The sequence below is a fragment of the Nyctibius grandis genome, chromosome 11 (assembly GCF_013368605.1).
Source record: "Nyctibius grandis isolate bNycGra1 chromosome 11, bNycGra1.pri, whole genome shotgun sequence".
Classification (NCBI taxonomy): Eukaryota; Metazoa; Chordata; class Aves; order Nyctibiiformes; family Nyctibiidae; genus Nyctibius; species Nyctibius grandis.
In genome coordinates, this window is record NC_090668.1 from 13,168,224 (window position 1) to 13,192,465 (window position 24,242).

General features: G+C 36.1%; 1 protein-coding gene across 1 annotated transcript in view; it reads right to left on the minus strand.

Annotated features, from left to right (window-relative positions):
• UNC13C (unc-13 homolog C) overlaps positions 1–24,242 on the minus strand; it is a 161,653-nt gene that overhangs the window by 33,587 nt on the left and 103,824 nt on the right. The window contains exons 17-22 of the mRNA XM_068410057.1: positions 24,002–24,087; positions 10,455–10,581; positions 9,389–9,485; positions 8,797–8,940; positions 7,722–7,799; positions 3,177–3,254 (exon numbers count right to left, since the gene is read on the minus strand). Of these exons, the coding sequence (XP_068266158.1) occupies positions 3,177–3,254; positions 7,722–7,799; positions 8,797–8,940; positions 9,389–9,485; positions 10,455–10,581; positions 24,002–24,087 (610 nt within the window). The remainder of the gene's footprint in view (positions 1–3,176; positions 3,255–7,721; positions 7,800–8,796; positions 8,941–9,388; positions 9,486–10,454; positions 10,582–24,001; positions 24,088–24,242) is intronic.

The following is a 24,242-nucleotide window of genomic DNA, read 5'->3' on the forward strand; positions in this document are numbered from 1 at the left end:
ACACATACAAGCCTTGGAAAAGAGTTAAAGATCTGATGAATTTAGCTGCTTTCAACATAATGTGTTAGATTGAGCTATTCCATGCTGTAATTTAATGTGTACTAGTATGGACACAATCTTGTTAACTGCAAATTTGGTAGCGTTTCTATAGGAAACTACAGAGATGCAAATTACTTTTGCATGTGTTAAAGGGAATCTCTTTAATCGGAATTCCATTTGTCTGCAATTTCACAGGTCTAATTGCCTATAGTTTCCTAATGGGACCACCTGGTTACTTCCATTCAGAAAATAGTTTTACATAGTGTACGTACCATTAGGGAAGATACAGGTATTTATCAGATCTGTCACTGTAGTGGTTCTTTTTGTCTCTGATAGACATAATCCTTCCTCCACCCTCCCACCCAACTACCTAGGTACAGTGAATCCCATTTTGAGATGTTTGGCTGCCACTGCTCTAAATACTTAGGCCTCTGACAAAAGATGGACACTTCAGAACTATTCTGCATAAGTCTAGGTCTCTTATCTCATCAAAGTCTTTAGGACCATATATAGATTCCTACAGGAATTCCTAAGCATTACTTGTAAAGTTGGAACTGAATTTACTGGTGTGTAAATATGATTTACCTACAGTCAATACAATACTGTTGTACATAAACAACCTGCTTTTGCTTTCCACCTTTTTTTTTTGATCCTCATTACTGTAACTCTTTTCTGCCATGTTCTGCCATCTGGTGAAAAGCAACACGAGCATTAACTTTTTTTCTTTCCCTTTTATGAGCTTCCAACTTGTCAGACATGAAAAAATGATTTAGTGCAAATGTATGCAGTCCTTTTGGACGAAGAAACAGGAGCTCAACCAAAACTCTACATTATGATAATCTGTTCCCATGACTGTGGACTTGATTTTTAAAAAAAAAGACAGCGGGTTGGATCCCACTTTACTACTGTTACTTTATTATGGTAGACTGATCTCATTTATATAATTTTTAAAGTACCCCTTCCTGCTTGGCTACAGCAGAAGAGGAGAGTTAACAAAGAAGCTCATATTACTCAGACTATTTTATTTTAATGGCAGGAGAGCTGAGCACCCAGTTTTTTCTCTGTTTATAGAGCTCCCTGCCCTGCAATATGCAATAGGCCTACTCTGAACATAGAGACTGCTGCTTGATTGTGGTACTTTGCACAGTTTGAAAGACATACTGCTCCCAGTGTGACACTGAGGAGGTTAACAGCATTTAATTTTTCTTAGAATTAGTTTTGCTTCAACTGAAATAGGCCTCATTATTCCGCTGAAAGTCATCTGACTTTTTATGCCCTCCACAAGCAAATATTAAACTATTTTCTACCTGAAAAGAAACTGCTTACAGGTTTTATTGCTGGCTTTGTTCCTTATAAAAACCAGTTCCATAAGGCAAATTGGCCATTAGTGTTTATGCTCTTGGAATAGCTAAGGGAATAAGTATTCCAGTTTGAGGACAAACATTTTAGGGGCACTTTGATATGGGTGACAAAAAATTGAACATGAATGTACTCTTCTTCAAGAAATTCCCCTGATGAGAAACAAAACAAAACTTTGAATGTATTTTTTAGATCTGTTTTCTTAGACCATGAATCAGAGAGGCACTTAAGATACCTAACGAAGGGATTTTAGAAAAATATCTCCGGATTCTCTCCAAGGGTTGCATCTTGCATCACATTTGTAGGAAATGTTGCTTTGATATTGTAACACCCTTAATAATTCATCCTCATTAACATCAAAAGGGAAAGCAAAAAGGATGAGAAGTGATAAGAGATTTTGAAAGAAAACTGCCATGAAAAACCCTCATTTTTTTTTTTACTGTATTTTTTTTATTATATAAGCTATTGGGAGCAAAAGGAAAACTAATATTTTCTTGAGGAAAACGGAACATTTTGGAGATTCAAGAAAATATTCTGATGTGAAAATAATTTGATAGATGTAGACATAAAGTGCTACTCAGCTTTCCTCTGCCCTTGTCTTCATCTGGATTTATGGACACTTAGCTGTTTTATGATTCGTGACATTCAACATGTAGGATTGGATCCAAGGCCTTAATACAAAAGTACTTTGCACAGAACATAAGAGCATAGAAGACAAGATTATTTGTAATATTTGGAGAGTGAAAAGAGATTAATAGTAACCACAAAAAACATAGCCATGACAGGATGATAAATATATATTTTTAAAGTTTGACATGATATTTTCAGTAACAACAAGGCTGCAGAGGTTTATTTCATGTTCTCTGAAGCAGGAAGTATTTTTGCCACAGCAGCTTCAAGAAGCTGTTACTAGCTTAACAAAACCTCCTCACCATGGAGTTAATCTATAGGTTCATTTGGAAGCACATGTTTATGTCCTTTTACTCTTGACAGGATTTCAGGCACTTTTAAGTCTTCTGATATATAAAAGAAGATAAAGCTAAGGATGTTCTGGACTGTTGAGCAGCAGCTCTTGGTGAAATGGTGCCAAATCTTGAATGCAAGCAAGCCCTCAGATATTGAAAAGTGCACTTTAAAAATGTTTTATAGATTTTTAGACATTCTGAAAGACTTTATGCTATCTGCCTAGTAGAACTTTTGAATTTAGAATGCCCATGCATAGCTCTTTTTGATTTTAGATCATAGGGAATTACACAAATGCATCAATGGAAATTAGGAGGAAATGTGACTGTTCTTAGCCTTAGAAAATATGGTCAGGAAAAATAAAAGATGCTTACTATCACAAACCTCATAAGAGAATCTCTCTCCTTCTTTCTTCTGCTCAGTGGATTGCAAGTCAAAGGCATTAGACAAAGACATGACACATTACAGACAAAGCACAAAGCACATATTCTACAAAATTTTCAGATACAGGCAAAACCAATATATAAAAAAAGCAAATTATAGTCCAATATAAACATTAAAATAAAGCTGGCACTACAGATTACAACACAAAACAACCAGCGCTGGTTGAACTTTACAGATCATTAGCATGTTTCCATGAAATAGTGTTAGGTCTTTCTAGTATTGTCAGGACATTAAAAAGATCTTGTGGATTTTTTTTTTTAAACATTTTGACTTTCTTTGCAAGCAGAAGTGAAGGCTGTGACTAGGTTGAAAACATGATGCTAATGATCTCTAAGGAACTTTGAATGAACCAGGAAATAAATATGACTCACCTCCTTTCCTCCCATGGACTCAAACATTTTCTCAAGCTGGACTCTTAATTGTTGAATGTTGTTCATCAAGATACAGGGCTACAAAGAGAGCACCAAATGTGTGAATGTGCATGTTATGTTCCTTTTATGTGTCAATATGTGTATTCACAGCCTCTGGGCTGAAGACCAGTTCTTCAGCAGCCCTACGTTCATGCAATTGTGCTTTTTAGAGGAGGATCTCAGGTTCCCCACCACTGCTGCCTCCCCATCCTTCTTTAATTCACACTCCTCTTTGCCCAGTCAGCAAATGCATTCAGCCAGTGACTGCCCATTATGCCCTTGAGGCAGTGTTGCCCCACAGGAAACTGAATACCTTCTCCCAGCCAGCTGGGCGGTTTTCAGATCCCAGTATTTCACGTCCTGAACATTATATCCCATGTAGTTGCTAGTCATACTTAATACAATTACATCTGGTGGATTAATGCAAGTAGTACATTACCATCTCTTTAAGAGTAGACATAATAGTGATCAAAGTACTCTGGGAGTGAAAATAGACTGTGGGAAAGGCAATGCCAGATTGCTTTCTAGACCTGGTCTCTGCAGAAAACTGTGACAGCACTGTAAACCAGATAATGGCTGATGCTTAAGTATTTGAATAAATCAACAGGCAGTTCTGTTAATAACAGAGTAATATTTCAGAAATGTACATTTTGCATTGCTTGGAAAGTTGGTGTATTAATTAGGCAATAGAATTTTGTAAATGTATTATTTTAGTCTAAAAATATTGCTGTTTAAGTTCATTTCTGTAACGCAGAACACAGAGCCACAGTGTATAAGACAGCAATTGCTGGATAAATATAAGGTAAAAAGTAAAACATGGATAAAATTAAGCATCTTATTACAAAATTATGAAAGAAAGCCTCTATTACTAGAATTTTGTGTACTCAGATGACATTATATGCTAGTTTGGTATGGTGCGGGGGAAGCAATAAAACAATACTTGCTAAAAGAATTCTGGTTGGCCAAGGTCTGTGTGCTCTAGAGCATGATTGGATTAACCTAGACACTGAAGTAATGCAATAAAACACATATACTTTTTTCAGACAACAAGAAGGTGATGGAATGATTACAGTGATTGATGCTCATTTGTACCTTTCTAGTTAATAGCATGTTCCAACATAGTGCTGAAACATGGTGGGATTAGATTTTGATAGTCAAAAGATCAATAATATAATTTAGCTTTAATTAGTTCTACATTACTCTCAAAGGAATTTGGTGTCAGAGTCCTTCTCAACTGAAGGAAAAAAAAATAAATTTGATCTAACTTCTTAATACTTCCATTACTGCTTCCCAGTAAAGCATGCTATTTGGCCTCCTGCAAAAGACAGCTGGCTTTGTATAATGGTTGAAATATCACATCTCTTCCTGTCTCCTGAAAAATCCACAAACCCCACTTCTTCTATTTGATTATTATTAATCTATTAATTTATGATCACTAAGACGGTGTCCTCCTCTCCTGTGCTCTCTCATTTCTTCTGACATATTCATTATTCTGGAAATTATCCGCAACATCACAAATCAATGATTATGATTTCTGATGGAGGAGTAAGTAGCTGAATATAACGTCTTGGTTCTTTCATTCAAAACAAGTGCAAATGCCTTTGGCAATATACTGAAGCTATGAGATAAATACTTCATACTGAGGCAGTTTTCAAAGCTTCCTCTGAGGCTAGCTAAGGTTGCTCTTTCAGAGCCTAAGCCTACCTTGGCTCAATGGAAAAATTTCTATCACTGCCTGTAAATACCAGAACAAGAGCTTAAAAACATTCTCATCTTATAATTTCATTATCATCTTGTCCTTCAGAATACTCTTTGCAGCAATTTACAGGAATCAGACAGCCAGATGCAACACCACATAAAAGTGAGTGGCAAGTACAATACATAAACCCAGGTTTGCTTGTAAACTGTGACAGGTAGTGGAGGATAAGAGGATGTTTTTCCATCAGATACATGTCTTTATGAAAAGCACCTTTGGTATGCTTCTATTTGAACACTTTATGTGCACATTTTGTAACGGTTAATAAAAATAGTAGAAGTATTGACTTGGAAGAGAATGCCAAAATCTAACTTTAATCATAGAAGAGATTAAAACAAATACTTTTTATCAACTGTAATGGAGGAGATGGGCTTTTAATATAATTGAGATCACCAGATAAAATGGTCTTTTATTAAGCTAAAAGTATGTATTTCAAAAAGGTAGCTCCTGTTAAATAAGCTTTGTCCCCCAAAGGCATTTGATATAATACTTTATATCATAATGAGATTAATTCAATCTAAAGCTTTAGGAAAGATTGGCATACCAGGGTGACTTCAGAAACCAATCACTCCAACAATTAAAAAAATCCCATTGGACAGGCCAAAAGACTACACAAATAGTTTGCCTCAAAACTCAACACTATGTATGAAAACTCATTGCTTCTAGAAAGCAGTAAGCTTTATTTAATATTAGCATTAAATTGAAAGAAATGGAAAAATATAGCTACAAAATTTATTTCTTTTTTACATTAGATTTTGAGAATAGCTATGGTTCATACTGGGTTAAATACAGAGACATTATTTTAGATGAAGCTTGGTTTGAACAGAGTAACATTAAAGTAGATGTGTAATGCATTCACTCCTCCATACTGGGGAGAGAGAGCATTGTGTTCTTTTCAGCTCTGTATTTGCCTTGGAGGCAGGAGAGGTAAGGAATATGTAGAAGGTGTATCTGTAAAGTTAAAAATCATGAAGATTTACATCCTGCTAGCTTATAGGGAAAAAACCTGGCAATATGTTGTGCTGCTCTGTCATATATCAACTGGTATCCAGCGAATGGTTCAAAGCTGCACCAGGGGAGGTTTAGACTGGACATTAGGAAGCATTTCTTTACCGAGAGGGTGGTCAAACACTGGAACAGGCTTCCTAGAGAGGTGGTTGATGCCCCAAGCCTGTCAGTGTTTAAGAGGCATTTGGACAATGCCCTTAACAAGATGCTTTAACTTTTGGTCAGGCAGTTGGAATAGATGATGTTGGTTCCTTCCAACTGACATAGTCTAGTCTATTCTGTTCTCAACTGGCATGTTTCCTAGTGTTTCTACAGAATTCTGATTCTCCTTACACAAAGATTGTCAAACTTGACCTGGTGCTTTTAGTCTTTTCAGATGCTGAAAAGATTTAGTACTGCCAGAAGAAAGATGTGTGGATATCTACTAAAGTGAGTCTTTTCAATGTGTTTATTGCAAAGGGCTTCAAGGTTGAAAATATCTTAAGTGGGAAGTTAAATCTGAGACAGGACACATCTATATAAATAAAACTCACTCCACTGTAAAAAGTTCTATATAAAACTTCTACTTATTAATAAAGTTTTGAGTTTGGTATTTTTATTTATTAATTCTATTTTAGACGAAATTGTGTAAAAGGAACAGAATGGTGTATATTTGTCTCTCCTAGCAAATATATCTGTGGCCTGAAAAATTAATGTTTAGTCTTTCGTAATGTTGCTCATAAGAAGAACCACCAATAATGGATATTTAGCTGCAATAGATGACTTTCTGAATTCTATTATTGTGTATATGTTGATGACCTCTAGGTTATGATACTGTCTCACACTACAGAGCACTAGAAAGAATGAGCGTGTCCTCAAGCACAGGGATGTGACAAATATAGCTGAGATCTGTGCGTGAGCTACAGAAGGGTTGTACTTTTAAAGATGAATAGAATGAGGACGGTGCTGCTGTTCTTTATCTAATCATAGATTGATACATCTGTGCAACATACTACTAAATATAGCAGACATAGTGCTACATGTTGTCTGCCTTGGGAGTACTAGCTTTGACTGAATATCAATGATACTGAAAAGCCAGTTTACAAAAACAATTTTCCTTGGTCATGTTAAGCTGTTGATGTCTGGATTTGCTTTAACACATCTTTACTGCCCATCTCTCATTTATTTCTTAGTCCATGGCAATCTGGTCCTTCATTAGGGAGTCCCTTGTAAGCAGTGAGGCAACAAAATAGCACATGATTTTCTTCTCACTGTTCCATGGATAAAGCACAGTGAGTGGTAGTAGCAGAAAAGTCTGCACACACTCCCTGAACAGGGAAAAACGATTTTATAAACTCTCTAATGACTAAATTGATAAAGAGAAGCAAGCCAATACAAAATAAAAACTCAAAGAAAAATATTTTCTTCTGTTCGGAAAAAAGGATGAAGATGTATTCACCATATCCACAACTGTATAAGGCTGTTATCCAGGGACTATTTCTGGCCATCTTGTGAATTTTTTTCTGCTTTAACACTGAAATTATTAACTAGGATTCTTAATTAATTTCACCTATTCCAGCTTTTACACAGCAATGTAAGCAGCTATGAAAACATGCTGACCTTATTAAAAACTAAAGCAAACAAAAAATCCTTTCCTTTGTTCACGCTTTTTCTCATACACAAAAGTTATTACATTTTCAAAAAGTGCAGTAAGTCATTTGAAGGTAATTTCTGAGGCAGAAACAAAACAGCTTTTTACTCACCACATTTTCTTTATCACAATATGAGCTGAAGTAATTTGAAATAATTACAGCATATTGGAGAAGCACTTTGTTGATAGTCTAGGAGAGGAGAAGAATCTTTTAAATGGTAAATTTCATCATGTAAAACAAAAGTAATTAAAAAAAACATAAAAAGGAGGTTTATATAAATTATAGATTTTACAGGTGCTTACGCATATAGCATTTTTTTTGATATAACATAAATAATCTTGTGAGCACATTTTCAAATCCCTGCACAACAGAGGTGGGTTGTTCTTAATGGAATGTAATCTTCAATACAGGAGATACTTTAATTTTAGTCATACTGTTTTTGAGAAGCATTGAGAGTTCTACTCCTTGCAATGTGCTACATACTTAACGGAACAGCAGCAAGCTCAAAAAATCCTCTAGGGTGACAATGCGTAGATTAAAATTATAATGAAAAAACAAGACCGAGGGAGCACTGTTCAAAGCCTGACAATATGAGTTTACCTTACAATAATCATGTAAATAGGAACTCTGTTTGCAAATGTAAAACTGTTGCAATGGAAGAACAGGAATAAATGTAGGTTTAAACTTTTTTAAAGCCATCAGGACTATAATGGAAATCTAAAGCTTGTGAGGAAATGGTACAATCCAAATGGAAAGCTGGCCTAACAAAGTTGAGTTTATCAAACAGCAGATAAATAAGACCTACCATATCAGGGCTTCAACCAACACTTTATTGCAACACCTTGAATTTTTCCTTCCCTTGCACTGACTAATTAGATAATTGCATTTCACTGAATTGCTCCATTTACAGAATTGTAATCGGTACTTAGCAAGAATAATAATTGATTGTATAACATATATAAATATGGAATCTCAGAGAGGACAGAACTTCTCAAACTGGTAAATGATTTGACAAAGTAGATGAAAAACAGCCTTAAGCCACAGAGAGCATGTCTTTCTAAGGATCCCAGTCAGAGATAGAAGAAATTGATTCTAAACAACATTGGAATTACTTAGCTTTTAAGTACATGGCAACACAATGCCTCTCTCTCTGAAGCTTAGTTGAGATGCATTGATTTTAATTTACCTTTGCAAATCTTCTCATTAAATGAGATAGTGCTTCTGGATTAGGACACTCCAGTTTCCTAATAATCTCAAAGCTTTGATTGAGCTGTGTGAAGACATCAACCACAGAACAAGAGAAGAGGGCATGATCTGATGTTTGCTGAAACTAGAGAGAAACATTCAAATGAGTTAATACTTGTTCAGAGATCAAAACTCTATTAACTGATTTTCTTACACTTGAAATTCTTCCTAGAATCATAAAAAGTAATAAATAAATAATAAAATTTTAAAAAGTCTCACTGAATATACTGAGAAATGTGGCTTTTCACATTTCTATTACTTTCAAACCTCTTAAAAATAAAATCAAAATTCTCTTCCGTGACATCAGTATACATCAGAGTTTAGTGAAACCATAGACTGAGGTCTATGGGGAATTTAGGCAGATGGAATTAGAGCAGGGATTTGTCCATAGGGCTAACTTCCAAGAACTGTTACTGACTGCATATTTTGTGAGGTCTAACAAGGATACTGTGGGACCAAATGTACTTCTGGTTTTACAATACTAAATAACTATCTTAATACTTGAAACTTTTCTTTAAAAAGTAAAGGCTTACCCCATCTTTTTTGTCTCTTTCTAGTGCTCCATGAAGAAATTCCATTGAGACATCCTCATTTTCATCCAGCCACTGAATGACAAATGGTTCAAACCACCTGAAAATTAAAATCAATTTTGTAAAGTAAAGTAAGTACATTTCATAAAGATCCTGAGAGGAGAGACGCCATACCACCCAGCAGTTTGGCATCTTTTGTCTTCACATCTGTTCTAGTTGCTAAAAAGTCTATCATCCTAGAAGAATTTTTGTCACCAAAGCCACTGTGGCTGCCAAAAGGTCTTCCAGGCTTCAATTTCATAATAATCTAACTAGTCTACGCCACTGATGTAAAATTAGCAGTAGCCATCAGAGAAATGCAGCCATGTTTTGGAGGGGATCATATTCTGCACTTTTAAAAATTTTAGAATGTGTCTATTATCAGTATTTGTTCATTGTTAACATTTATTTTTTATTTGTATGTGAAATAACTTGGCAAAAACTTTGCTTTAATAAAACATCAGCTGTGTTTTATTTTTCTTTAGTTTATTTTAAAAAAATTTAAAGCAATAACAGGCCCCACACCATCTCAGCAAATCAGCAGACTTGCAGAAGATTAAAGAATGAGGTTAAGGATAGCTCATATAAAAGGACAGGACTGAGTTGCAGGAGGAGAGGCGAAAATGAAACGAGCAGCTGGATGTTAACCCAATGCAGTAAGAATAATTTCAGTAGTATATTCCATTAGCATTGTATCTTTATCCAAATTTGGGACCTGTAACGAATACTGCTGCTGTTCCCACATTTCATACCTTCCTTTGGCATTTTCTGACCAAAATATTTTGTCATCTATGAAGAGCTGCAGTTACAACAGTTGGATAGAGAGTCCTATGAAATAGGCAATAGCACTTTTAATACCTGGACTATTTCATTTGGTAGAATGAAGAATTAAAGAAGACAAAGTGCAAAAAGTAGAGTTGTCAGTGCTACGCACCTTGAGATGTTGCACAAACTTGAGCATATTTATTTGACCAAAATAAACCTTGCATCAAGCCCAAACTCATGGGAGACTTCCCTATACACCACTTACAGAGAGTATTCAGGCACTGCATCCTTGAAAGCAGAGAGTTCTCGCACATATTCATTATAAAACCATTTCACTTTGAAGTGCAAATTCATATAATCCGTGCTTTTGCATAACCGCTGCTTTTCATGTTCTGTAATAGAATGAGTTGAAATAAAAACATTTAATAGCATTCTAACAGTAAATAACATTCTTGTGCCTCACTGCACTAGTGACATAATACAGCACTTGCATTGTAAAGCACAATTGGTTTGATTTTTTTAGACGTAGTAGGACCCACAGTTTCAATCTTCAGGTTCTGAGTACCCTTAGGAAAAACAAAACAAAACACAGACCAGACCACAAGGTAGGCTTTAACTCTCTTCACTGCAGTGAGGAAAACCCACAAACTTGCTGACTTCCTGTTCTTTAGGTGCTTCTTTGGTTGCTACAAAATGGTTAAGAAGCTGTGTCAGGTGTCAAGTTAGAAAAGACAACTATAGCTGTGTAGTAGCCAAATGAAGTAACAACTACAAATGCCAATCCTATATGAATACGTGAAACCTGTGTTAGTAAATGGGCTGCATTTACCACATATAGTTAAGAAAGAGAAGAAAACTCCACAGCTCTACAGCCATCTGATTTATACATGGCACAAGTAAAAAAAGCTGGTTTAATAAAGTGTTTTTGAAGTTTTTCAGATGGGCTTCTCCACCTTCTCAGCGTCCTCCTGTTTTCAACATACTGGCTATGCAGATGATCATGTATGGCAGCAGTCATGGAGCCACCTGTAAACACTTTCTGCATTTTAAAAGTCTGATTTAACTGGTTTGAGACAAATGCCCACCTTTTTTCCAGGACTATGATCCTTATTTTAGCTTATCCACAATACTCTGCAGTCTGTCCCATCCAGCCACTTCAGGCCCTGGACAGATCCATTCGTTCAATCCATTAGCTAACGGGCACTTTCTCCTTGCTCCAGCCTTTCATTTGCTTCTCCCACAGCAGGAAACCACGGATCCACAAATCTTGGGCAGTCATCCTTCCGTCACTTACTGCTCACAGCTAAGTCTCCACAGATCTCACCTGTTTGAGGTGTCATGACACCTGCACATTCTTGCTTAGGCAAAAGACTAATCTCTTTTCCCAGCTCCCTTAAAACGTGACCTAATACAGATGCTCAGCAGGAATGACATTCTCGTATAAATAGTATCTATTAAGAACTTGCCTCTTTCAAACCTCCTTTTTGTTCCTTACTTCTGCTTGCATCATAACATAGTATTATACAAATTTTTCATATATATTTGAATGTGAACCTGATTTTATGTAACAGTGGGAGCATCCCATCCTCTGTCATACACACACCTGAATATACCACTCGGTTCTCTGTCAGTGCAAATGCACTGTGAAATACACATTCTGTGTTTCTCAGATCGGATCAGGTACATTTTTAGTTTTATTATTATGCCAAATCAGTCCTCCAGTAATATCACTATGCCATACAAGAAATAAGTGTTTCAGAAGCATATTATTATGCAGTGAATTACTAAGTTTTCTGGGAATCAGCTTATGAAGTGCCCCTGTGGGCTTTTATTGCCTTTTTAGCATCGTGTTAGCATTTTCATCTTCAATGCCTTTTCATCACTCCAGAAAAATCAGTAAATCAGTTTCTGTCTAAATATTGCATTTGTTCATGCCCAAACACTACTTGAGAGTACTACAAATTCTCCCTAGCATAATACTGGCCTTAAACAGAACCACAGAGAGAAAGATGTATGCCTGCTCTCATGGTCCTTACTTTCTACAGACCTGAGGAATCTTTTTTTTTTATTCTGGTAGGAGTTTTCCCCCAATCTATTACTGTAGACAGCAAGATGACCAAACATTTGCTCAATAAAAGGTAGTTCCTGCAAGTGAGAGCAGTCTTTGACTGAGAATAGTTATCTTATTGCTACCAAATTCACTGCACATCTACTGCTTAAGTCATTATTAAGAAAAATGTGTCTTATATTGCATCCCAAAAGAGTGGAATTTCTGAAGTGAACAGCATTTTTTCATTGAAGTGTTGCATGAATGGGTTATTAGATTATACAATGCAACTTAAGAATGCTTGCTGTAGTATCACAAACCAAGCAAATACTCATTTCAGTTTTAGAAATGAGCTGCTGCCGATGATGGGTAAACTTGTCCAGGAGGGTACATCTTATACAGCACCATTCATTGATATTTTCTTTTTTAAGTTAAGATCTGAATTACAACACATTAGAAATGAGCACAAATGTCGTTCATGAATAATTGAGTTTTTTTCTCCAGGCTGTTATACCTTGGAAAGAATATTTAAAGAGACTCTCCTAGGATATTACTTCTAGCTACGTCTAAGTGAAAAATGCATCCTCAGTTCCTAATATTAACCTATGAGAACATCAGAAAATACTTCACATGATCTACAAAGTCATTCTGTATCCATGCATATTGACTCTTCAGTTTATAAAAACCAAAAACCAGAGAAAACAGATGCCCATATGAGTCAGACCATGACAATTTTAACTGGATGATATTTGACAGGTTTATGCATAGTAACCACGGATTTCGGTTAGAAAGCATAGGAACATCACTGTAGACATTCTGAATTTAGATGAGGACCCACGGATTGCTTTCCTAATTTCTGAAAAACTTGCACAAGTTAATGCAAATGTGAGACAACACAGGATATACATCTGCAGTTTGGAGATCTATTGTCTTTTTTCATGGAAGGAAATCTGGCACCATATCTTCCTATACAGATATATCCATTTTGTACATTCTGGAAGACAGATGTAGTAGCTGCACAATACAACTCTTTCTAAGAAAGTCCACTCTTGCTTTGCATTATTATTATAATACTGAATCAGTCTTGAACTAAACCTGCCAATTGTGCGCTGTGCAAATGTGCTCAGCAGAGACTACGATAGAAACACTAGACCTTTCTCATAATCGATTCTAGATTGATTCTGAATCTTCACTGTAGTAAACCTAATATTATTAATCTTTTTTTTTTTTTTTTGTGCTGCTACTTTTATGAAACGTTCCTTGTAGTGCAGCATATTTTTATAAGTATCCATTCATCTCCTGAGTTTTGCAACAAGGACATTTGCAGTTCCCATTAGTGATAATGGTATATTATACTATATTACTGTATCATGAATCAATGAAAAAAATACAGATAAGATTTCTATAAACTGTAAAATCTGTAAACTGTAATCTGTGTGCATGGGGCACTTCAGTTGCTTTTATCTATTGCAATTCCAGTGAGAGTATCTTTTCTATAGTATTGATCACACTGTGGGGTATTTTTTTAATATCTCCTTAGGGGTAATGCTCTAACGTACGTACGCTCTCCACAGGTTTGTGGTAATAGACACTGGAACTGCAACTACAACGAAAACTGTATCAAGAGTCGTTCCATCTCAGTTGTACAAATTACAATTACAGTAACACCTTTAAGAAGACTTCCAGTAAGCAACAACACTGAGACAAAAAATAAATCTGTTCAGTTGCTGTTTGTGTAACCAAGAAAGAAGAGATATTTTTTTTTAAAAGACTATCATATGGAATGCATTAATATATGCAAATGTTTTTGGTGTGTAATGAAATCAGCCACTGACCTGGTGACACTGTATCTAGCAAATAATCTAATTGCAGACAACTGTTCTTTTACAGAAAAATGTATAAAGGGACATTGTAGGTAGGACTATGATCCAGAGTACTTTCCTCACAGGCCTGTGACCAAACAGCAATACTTTGGAATCGTGCTTGATTTCTTGCTCATTTTCCCAGCAATTGCTAAAGAAAGCTGAGAAGATTTTTCTTAAGGCAGCAAATAAAAAGAAACTGCAATACAACTATTATGTTTTGGTCTGACGTTTGCAGTGTCATAGTCTTTTGTCAATAAAGTAATAATGATGACTTATTAAGCAGAAACATCTACCTGACATTAAAGACATAATGGCATTTAACAAACTGTAACAGAATCCCGTTCACTACAGAATCCTTTTTCCTTTTTAACCTTGATGTAATAACATCACTCTGAGTATCCATGTAATTTTTGATATGTATTAGTTGCTAAAAAAGGGTAATCTAACAACCTTTGTAAAAGATAAAAATTTTAAATATTCAGGTAATGAATTTGTTATTTTGTTCAACTCTAACGTTCCCTTATTTGGGTACAAAAGATGAGAGCAACTTTTTTTTTCCTCCAGCAGTTTCCCAGCCACTGTTTTTTGTAACAACATTCTGTAAACTGCTTGAAGGATTCTAATGAGGCGATTTTAAAGAATATTTCAAATCGTCATAAACAAGAACTGCAAGAAGGAAAATTTTCTGTAAAAATGAAAAAATTGACCAGATATACATAAATATATATGAATACCCTAAAGAGAAAGCTTGTCCAGTTTCCAGGCTTTAAAGATAATGTTTCAGAGGCGAATAACTACTACAAAGAATATTTATATACAGCAAATTAATTATATCACAATCAGCTGGTTTGATTGTTGCATACATGCTATTCACTACAGTTTATTAAAATGGAAATGACTGAGACTAAGCATAAAGGAATTGTGTTTGGATTAACTGCAAAATTTCCTGTCAACACTCAGATGCTATTTTCAACCATTGTGACATAATTCCATGTTATTTGCAATAATTACTTAACAATCATTCTAAAGACTACCAGCTGCATATTTTGTCTATTTCTTTCAGAACTGCTGTTTCAGAAAACCTGCTATTTCCAAACTTTCAGTCGTATAATTCGGAAGTATATGCACGGCACAGACTGAGTATGGCTAGTCAGAGAAGAGCTCTTAAGGAATTCCTATGAGGAAGGGCATTGAGTATGAATTGGTATTCCTCCCTCTGAGCTGCTGTGGAAACATTACACCAGTATGATGCACCTATGTTTTGGGAACTTGATCCCAATGTAATTTCCCTGCAGTACAGGAGTTGGTTGCTATGCCATTGCCTCTTTTAGTGTGGGTATTATGCTTATAGTGCGTAATCCCTGTACTTAATCCCTGTACTGCTGAAATGAACTAGAAGACTGTGATTGAATCTAACATACTGGATCAGGCCACAAATGAAGAAAAATGTAAATTCAAAGTTCATAACTGATTTTTAGAAGGAAACATTAAATTCTACTAGACTACGTTCATCCCAGAGTTCTTGTACTTCGCTAAAGGCAATGGAAGTCACTGGTTATTAACTGAAATACAGAGCAGAACACAACTAATTGATAATTATGTATAATTTACATTGATTTTGATAATGCGAAATACTACTGGTCTTTCTGAAAGGGCTCTTTGTGTCAAGATAAAAAAACTGAAAAACTTCTGTCATTAGCTCCTTTTTTGGATTGCATTTACAACAGTCTTACAACTAAAAACCCCTCTAACTCTCCTTTTAAAAATAAATTGTATCTTTCATAAAAGTCTTCTACGTATTCAATCTTTTCTCTGCATTTTCTTAGAAATTTTTGTCAAAATATCTTTGAACACTTCACAGACATAATGGATTACACCTTGCACATCTCTATAAGGTGATTAAGCTCTGCTATTCACATTTTACGAATGGGACACTGAGGTATGGGGAGATCAAGTGAATTTACTAAGGGAACATACATAAATTATGAAAGGCAGTGTAGATCTTGTTTAAAGATTTCTTAACCAGAGAGTCATATTTCCTCACTGAACAGAGACCAGGGAATGAAGGCAGACTGTCTCATTCCGAATTGTGAGAAAAAATGGATTTACTGTTCTTTTTTGTCTTCTTGTCTGCAGTGGAAGTGGGCTAATCAATACTTGACTTAATGCAGTGCACTTTAAAAGCTGATATGACATTGCCCTTTATATTCAAGGAGGAGCTCTCAAAGCCAGAGGCCATTTGCTCAGAGTGCTCTGCTTTGCTTCACCTTTCACAGCAGGTACAAGTGAGTTCAAGGCCACCTGCTGAGCATCTGAAAAGGCAGAGCTGTACATTACTTTCTGGGAGAGGTAAACTGCTTGTGGGAACTTCAAGGGCATCAACTACCAAAGTTGCATATTATCTAAGAGATGCAACGTGTAATATAAGGGATGTGTGAATCTGCTGCAAACAACCTTATTTTCTACTACAAAACATTGCATTTGCCATTTTTTACCTGCTGTGTTATATTGCCTAAACTTACTCAAATTACTTTAGGCAAATTAACTTTGATATCTTCTTAACATTACTGAATTGCTTTTTTTACTCCTTATTGAAAATTTAGCATATTAGTCTCATCAATGAATTACTACTTCACAGCCAAATACTTTCAGCAAAGTTCCAGAAAAGTGGATAGGTATATCACCAACAGGACAACTCAAGATGCAAGACAGGCAGCTTGATTAACCATAAACTTGCTCTGTCCTGCTTGCAACTAAGGCAAAGAAAAATGCCAGTACAGCAAATAATTTAATAAGATCAACCTCACTATAGCTTTTACCCTTCAATATCACATCAGGGTGAAATTTATGTACCATGAAAGCTAAACAGATCAATCATATTCAAAGAACAAACACTCAGAGACAAAATTCTGTCCTTGGGTATACACAGCTACTATGGATTAGAGAAGGAAATAAGCACTTGCTTCCAAGGACTGAAATAATCTGAATTGTGCTTTTTTACTGTTAGTAGAATTCTTGCTTTGTACATGAATTGACCATGGAAAGCCTAAGGAAATGCAAGTTATGAATGGAGCAGAAAAAATGGTCCATCCTATCTTATATGAGATCTATGATGAAGATTAAAGTCCTGGTTCTGAAGAATAGGATGTAAGTTTCAAATACTTTGTACTGAAGTTTAAACATTTATTCAAAGTAATGACATAATCAGAAAGTAATAAAAGAGAAAAGGAATGCTGGTGTATGAATCCAGTTTGGCTTTCATAAATCTTTAATATGTATAAAAATTGCAAAATAAAGAAAGAACATACATGCTTCCTGGAAACCACTGCTTCTCAGGAAATGTTATCACATCATTAAATGCTATATTGTAATGCTTGAATCTGGGAGGAAAAAGAAAATAAAGGTAATAAAGGCAGCCTTAATTGGATTGGGTCTTAACTGCTCAATACTCACCTTTGCATCTTCAATGTTATTTTTATGACAGGTTCCTTTCATTTACTTATTGTTTCACTTTTGAAAAATGTATCTTTCCGTGAAGGAAACATTTATGCTTAATTCTCTGCTCTTTGGCTTGTCACAAGAGTGCAAAGTGAGCATAAAACATTACCAAATAGGCATGTTAGCATTTTATAAATAATTAGTAGAATGAAGTACAAAACAGGAAGAATCAAGCAGCAAGATAAATGTGAGGCTGTGCTTTAATAATTACCTGTGTTGTATCTGGCTCTGCCTGTAAAGCAGAAGCAAAAGCAAAACCACAGAAGTGTTCTCTAATTGTTACCCAGGAAAACTGCACTTAAGGCTTACTAAAAGATAATGTGGGAACAAGCAGTTTTAATGGATTTATCTCATTCTCCTGGGGGTGCTGAGACCAGTATCAAATGTTTAGTTTAGAACTAACGCACTTGCCTGTTAAGGGGAAACTTACCTGTGTATCTATAGGAGAACCTCCGTATGTGGAAAAGTCCTGAAAGTAAAAGACTGAATCTTCCACTTAATAAAACAGAGGCTGGGAAAAGAACAGTTGTTTGCTGTAGGAGGAAAGCTTTTATGAAGTGTCTTAGTGTGAAGTTTAAGAATATACAGGATTAAAAATAGCATGCAGGTTGCTTGTTATTTTAAATTTTCTTTTACTCAAATGTTTTATTCTAGTTGATAAATAAAAATACTTTAAGAAAGCTGGCATTAGTTACTGTTTCTAAAAGTGAAGAAATCCAAAATATAAGTGGATCCACAGGGTGTTTAGCTCACAGAATTCATGAAGAGGTGCAGCAGCTGGGTTCTACTCTGACTGTGTGAGCATTATGCAGCTCCAGTCTGACAGAGATAAGGGGAATAAATCCCTCAAGAAACAGGACAAGGGAAATTCAAGCCCTATCTGCTGGACTACATGAATGTGCTGTAGGAGGAAAATGATGAACCTTTTCTCCAACCAGCAGATGCAGAACTGCACTAAACAATGCACATCCTTTAAGTGACTTTCTATGGGCACAAAGTCACAATTTTGCTTGATTTATTCCATACCTCCCCCCCGCCATAGAATTATTTCAGACAAGAGACATAACTCTAGTTTTTGTAAAACTGTGAGTCGCAATGAAGCTGTATCATCTTACTGGTGAAGAACAGTAATCAAGGACAAGAAGAAAGAAGAGGCAAATTACTCTTCTGGGCTGAGATACCTAATAAACTACAGAGGAAGTCTAGACTGTCCCTTGGTATAAGGCAGAGCTCTCTTCCTGCTCCTATAGGTGATATACAGCCCCTTCAGCTGAACAGAACACTTCTCCCTTGCCTACTCCACTCATTGGTTTGTGGAAAGGACAGGGCCATGTGAGCTACAAATAACCCCTAATTATTAAACAATGTAGGGTTCATTTAAAGCATCATTTACAGTCTGATAACCTATCCAGTGTGGTAGCACTAGTATATGTTGACTAGCAAAATTGTCTTGCTCACAATTAGGCAATGCTGTAAAAGTTTATACACAAATGTTTTACATCAGTGACTGCCTGGGTAAGAGCTAATAATGTTTCAGAACAAGATTAATATTCAGTGATTAAAAGAAGATTAAATAAGGCCAGAGCTTTCATTATTAAATATATGGGGCAATATATACTGCTATTATTGAGTAACAACTTTAAGGCTCAATAATGAAGTCAGGCATTCATTGATGCACTACATTTTTTCTAGTAACATCTGGCACCATGAATACACCTACAATCAGACATAAAGAAGCTTTAACATTAAGATTACTGTAGACTTGTACTGCAGTACAAACACTCGGTAGTACCTATTGTTCTGATTATGGTTTAGTATGTAAGATCAAAGAAAATGGGTTAGGGAATGACCAAATGATATAGTAGGCATGCCCCCAAGTGCAAGGTTGTGACATTCTAGAGAGCTCTGAGGTAGTTACAGGTAAGATGACACATTGATACAGCACAATACGATGCCATGAAGAAATATTAACTTAGCTCCTGGGAACAGTTCTGTCCACTTTATCTGTCTTAATTAGCACGTGTAATTAACTTCAACAAAATAGTGCCATTTGGTATGGCTACAGTGCTTTTTAGGCAAGCCTGGGGATCTTTGTGTTGCACGTGATAGGTACTCAACTGGATTCTCATACTCGCAAAGCTCAGCCCTCCAGTACATACAGTAAGTAGACCTCATTGTCTATTATGCTGACCAAAGAACACTTTTAACTCCCCTCTTCCACCAATCATTTCACATTCAATCTTATTATCTGCCAAAGGAAAGTTAACCCCCACCATAATATCTTTGTCTTTGCCTTTACAGTCTCTCTGAATCCCCCATAGGACTATGTATGACTCTTTATTCCTCAGGTCTGAGGATGGAATACACTTGTTGAAATGTGTGAATGCAGAATGAGATTCACTAAAACAAAAAGGTTTCATATTTTGATGCCCTGATGAAACCCTGCATTCTGGTGGGTGCTGCCCTGTTCTTTCTTCCATAACTTCAGTCCCACCTCCCCAAATTTGCCCTGTGGTCTCCCTCTAAGCCAAGGCTATATTCTGTCTTAAGGGGAATGTTGTAAATTGTAAAGTTGGAGTGAAAGTAGACTAGAAATCTGCCACCAAATGGCGTGACCTTTCTCTGGGCAGCATTAGCATTTTTTTTTTTTTTTTTTCCTCCCCCTCTATGCTGTCTCTGTGCTCAGCATCAACGCACAGACCTGCCTCTTCTCTTTCAAATCACTTTATCAGTTTCTGTCATGAAAGAGGAATCTGTCAGAGAAACAGGAAGATGATACCTGCTTATGCATTGAGGACAACAGCAAACTTAAAAAGCAAACCTACATTAAATGCATAAAATGGTATAATGACTTTCTTGCTCTTACTCCTATTTTTATAAGGCCTGACACTTCAGAATCTTAGCTCTGCAGGATCGAGACTGTCTATTGCTGTATTTACACAGCAGCTAATTAATTTCTGGTCTGATCCTGGTCTTGACTTCTGGCCACTACCAGAATTAGATTATCGTAATAACAGTAATTAGAATGTTCTCTTTCTAACAGACTGGATAGCTTTGGACATTTGATCTGACCTATTCAAAAGTTAGAGATATGAAAGATCTGAAAAAGACATTTCTGAGAACATAGAATAAAAAAGATACTTTTGTAATTGCATGTCTAATTTCAGCTCATTACTCTCTCATCATCTTTAAACCTTCACATCTTCATACTTGCAAAGGAAAAGATTTCTTACCATATCAAGTCAGTAACAAATCACTTGCACTGACGGTGAATAATTTGAGAACCAGACAGTACAAAAATATTAACTTCCTATAAACTCAGATATACTTGTGTAAACTAAATGCCAAACAACAACATATAAACTATCACGCAAATCACTGTTGCTTCATGAATAATCTCCAAAGAAGAAAAAAGCAAAAGGGACAAACTTAATGAAGTTACTTCTCAAAGAGAAACACGTGATACCTTCTCCGTGCAAAATCTAGACATGAAAATAATCCCAAGCTCCTTAGATCAGAAAAAAATTAGAACAGCGTGGACTTAATTTGTTAAAGTTTGCATAAAACTTTTAATACTATGCAAAGGTTAAACATTGTTATTAATTTAAAATAGAAGAAAATCTAGAATGAAATGAGGAACTCAACATCAGATTTTAGTATGGTTTTGTTTGCAAGGCACGTCAGCTTGGCACAGCGTAGACGTGATCTCAGCAGCTGTGGAGACTTGAACTGTGCTTTGGGATGTCCTTTCTTCCCTCACCCAAAAAGTGAGCTGTCTCCCCTGACAGCAGCTATCTACCCTGTCACATGCAAATACACTGCCTTGGTATTCATAGAGACACGCAGCCGCTATACTCTTCTCTAGCAAAAGGCCACTGCTATGGAATGTTCCCTCTCTCTTCTCTGTGTCACAACAGAAGCCTCTTAGCTAGACTGTCCTGGGCAAGAATCAAGGGAGAAGAGGAGGCAGAGTGGTGTAATGACTGCTGGTGCCTGGCTCGCAGGGCCCGTTGGCTCCTATTGCAAAGGAGGTAGGCAACACTGCCGAAGAGCAGCAATTCTCCCCAGCAGCAGCTGCAGCTTCATGCATCCCCTGAGCAGATACAGGAGACATTCAGCTGTACAGCGAGAGGACATAGCCTGAACAGCCATTCTGAACTGCCTCAGGAAAAGGGAGTGTAAACCGGATGTTCCAGTATTGGTCTTCTGTTAGAGAATGGAGCTATGACATACTAATTTCCTGAATTTAAGCTGATGGGAGTGGCTGGATATGTTGGGGAATATATATAAGGTGAGAACAACCAGAAACAGAATCTTGGATGAGCTAATTTACTCTTTTATCACATCAGAAATCCTTTTGCAAATGATGTTGAACTATTTCATTGCTTCTTGATTTGATGCAGAAAGGAATCAACTTTATAACACAAAAGATGCTGCTTCAGGAGGTTAATACTAAATTGAATCATGCAAAGATTGCAATTACAGCCCTGGACACTACATACGAACAGATGGTAGCCTATGTTAATAACTTGGAAGGCGAGACTGGCATAGCAGAATGCAATGCATTTTAATGAACTCCATTAAAACCATGAAGATCGAGTGTGACCATATTTAAGGGCTTGCTCCTAATCTTGTAGAACTTGAAGCAAAAAAATTTATTGCCATTAACAACTGGAGAATCAAACTCAGTTTATAGAATATCCACGGAAAGAATTAATGATTTAAAAACAGCAAAGCTGGAGAGAGAAACAGCATGCTGATCTATATTTTGTGACTAGATTTATTGAGGTTCCTGTTTAGGAATGAAACAATAGAAGGTGAAATTATGTATATTTATAATAATTTATAATTAATTTCAATTTCCTTTATTATTTATACACAGGAACTATTTCACTACTGATTCTGGGAGTGACTTAAAATTTCTAATGACAAAAATGGCATTTACTCTCCTCAGAAAGACCATATCCACAGCAATACAGAGATGAGATCATACACAGGGACTGGGTTCGAATAGATGTAAAAAGTCAGGTGCCTCCTAATGAGTCCTCTGTATCTTTCTCTGTGGAATTAGGATATTAACATTTGTTTTAAAGTCCTGATCCAGCCCAATCATTCACGCTTCCTCAAAAGCTTCCGGTTCTATTCTTTACAACCAAGAAACAAACCATGGCTTGATCTGAAGTTGCCTTTTGAGTGATCAGTGTGCTCTACTTAGCAAATAGAGTGAATTATCTTTTGTGAATTATCTTGTTGCAGTACAGAATGTTTATAGTTCAATGGCTAAAACACAACAAGCACTGGGGTGCTCAGGGATGTTTGTGTGCAGAGTATAACTATACATTCAAAGTTATGAAAGAATGACAATATAACATCTATTAGAAATTCTTATTAATCTGTGCTAGCTATCCATAAGTGCAATCACAACACTGAGTTGCTGAACAGCCATCTTCTGATACCTGTTCCTGATTTATAGCCTCTCCAGATATAAGGCCGTTCTCACTGATGTAACCAGAAATATGTTCTAACCCAAAACAGTGGCATCCATTTGGTCTTGATACTTCTCAGCTCTTGGTAGCTTTTGACTTCATTGATCATTCTCAAAGGTGATCTCCTGCCTGACATTAGCTTTCTCAAACTTGTACTTTAGATTCACTCTGACATGACTATAGAACATCACCTTCAAATAGGAGTTTGAACATCTCTTCTACCCACATCTTAGATTTGATTTCTCATGTCTTCTGTTGTCATCCTACATGTTATAATCACCGCCCCTGTAATTCATTCCTTCCTTTCTTTCTATCTTTTTCGTCTGCTGTGCTTAGTGTGCAAATTCCACATTCAAATAACATAATTAACAAAAGAAAGTAACACAACAGCAGATGAACAAAATAATTTTTCCATTAATAGCCATTCTAGTCGTTTATCTTTTCTCTCTTTTTCTTTATCATCACAAAAATCTACAGCATCAAAGTACCACCACACTAACATTATTACATTAGACATTCCAGAGCAAATAATATAGAAATTCATCTTCAAATATTCCTTTTTTTAATCCTTTTTGCCTGTTCAGTTGCATTGTTGCTTAAATCCAGCCTCATACTTATTTTTACCACTGGCAGACTTGCTCTGTAGTTAGCAGGCTTGACTGAAAACAATGTGAGTTTTGCTTACCTGAAAATGACAATTAGCTATTTCTGCTACTGTGGAAGTAAAAAAAATTGGCTAGCACTATAAACCCTTTCTTTCTCTGAATAACAATTTTGTATAAAAGGATGAGAAATATCTTAAACAAGTATGTCAGAAAACTCTTACCACCCACAGAAATCTGATGCCAGGTGTGATTTGCAGTGGCAATCAGTCTTGGTGAACTCTCTAGTGTAATTAATATTTTGTTCTAATTACCTTCCAGAGCATATTTCATGTCCTGGGCAAACAGAGTCCACATGATTTCAGCACTGATTTTTCCCATGTTCAGCTCTTGAGGGAACCTGCAATCAATCACATTACATCAGTTCACCTGCTGCTAGAAATTACACTTACAGCTGCACAGCAGAAAGGCAAATATTTCCACAAAATAACTCCCCTAGTACGCACTTACTGTATTTTGTGTTTTTTACAATTATATGAACCATCCAATCTTCAA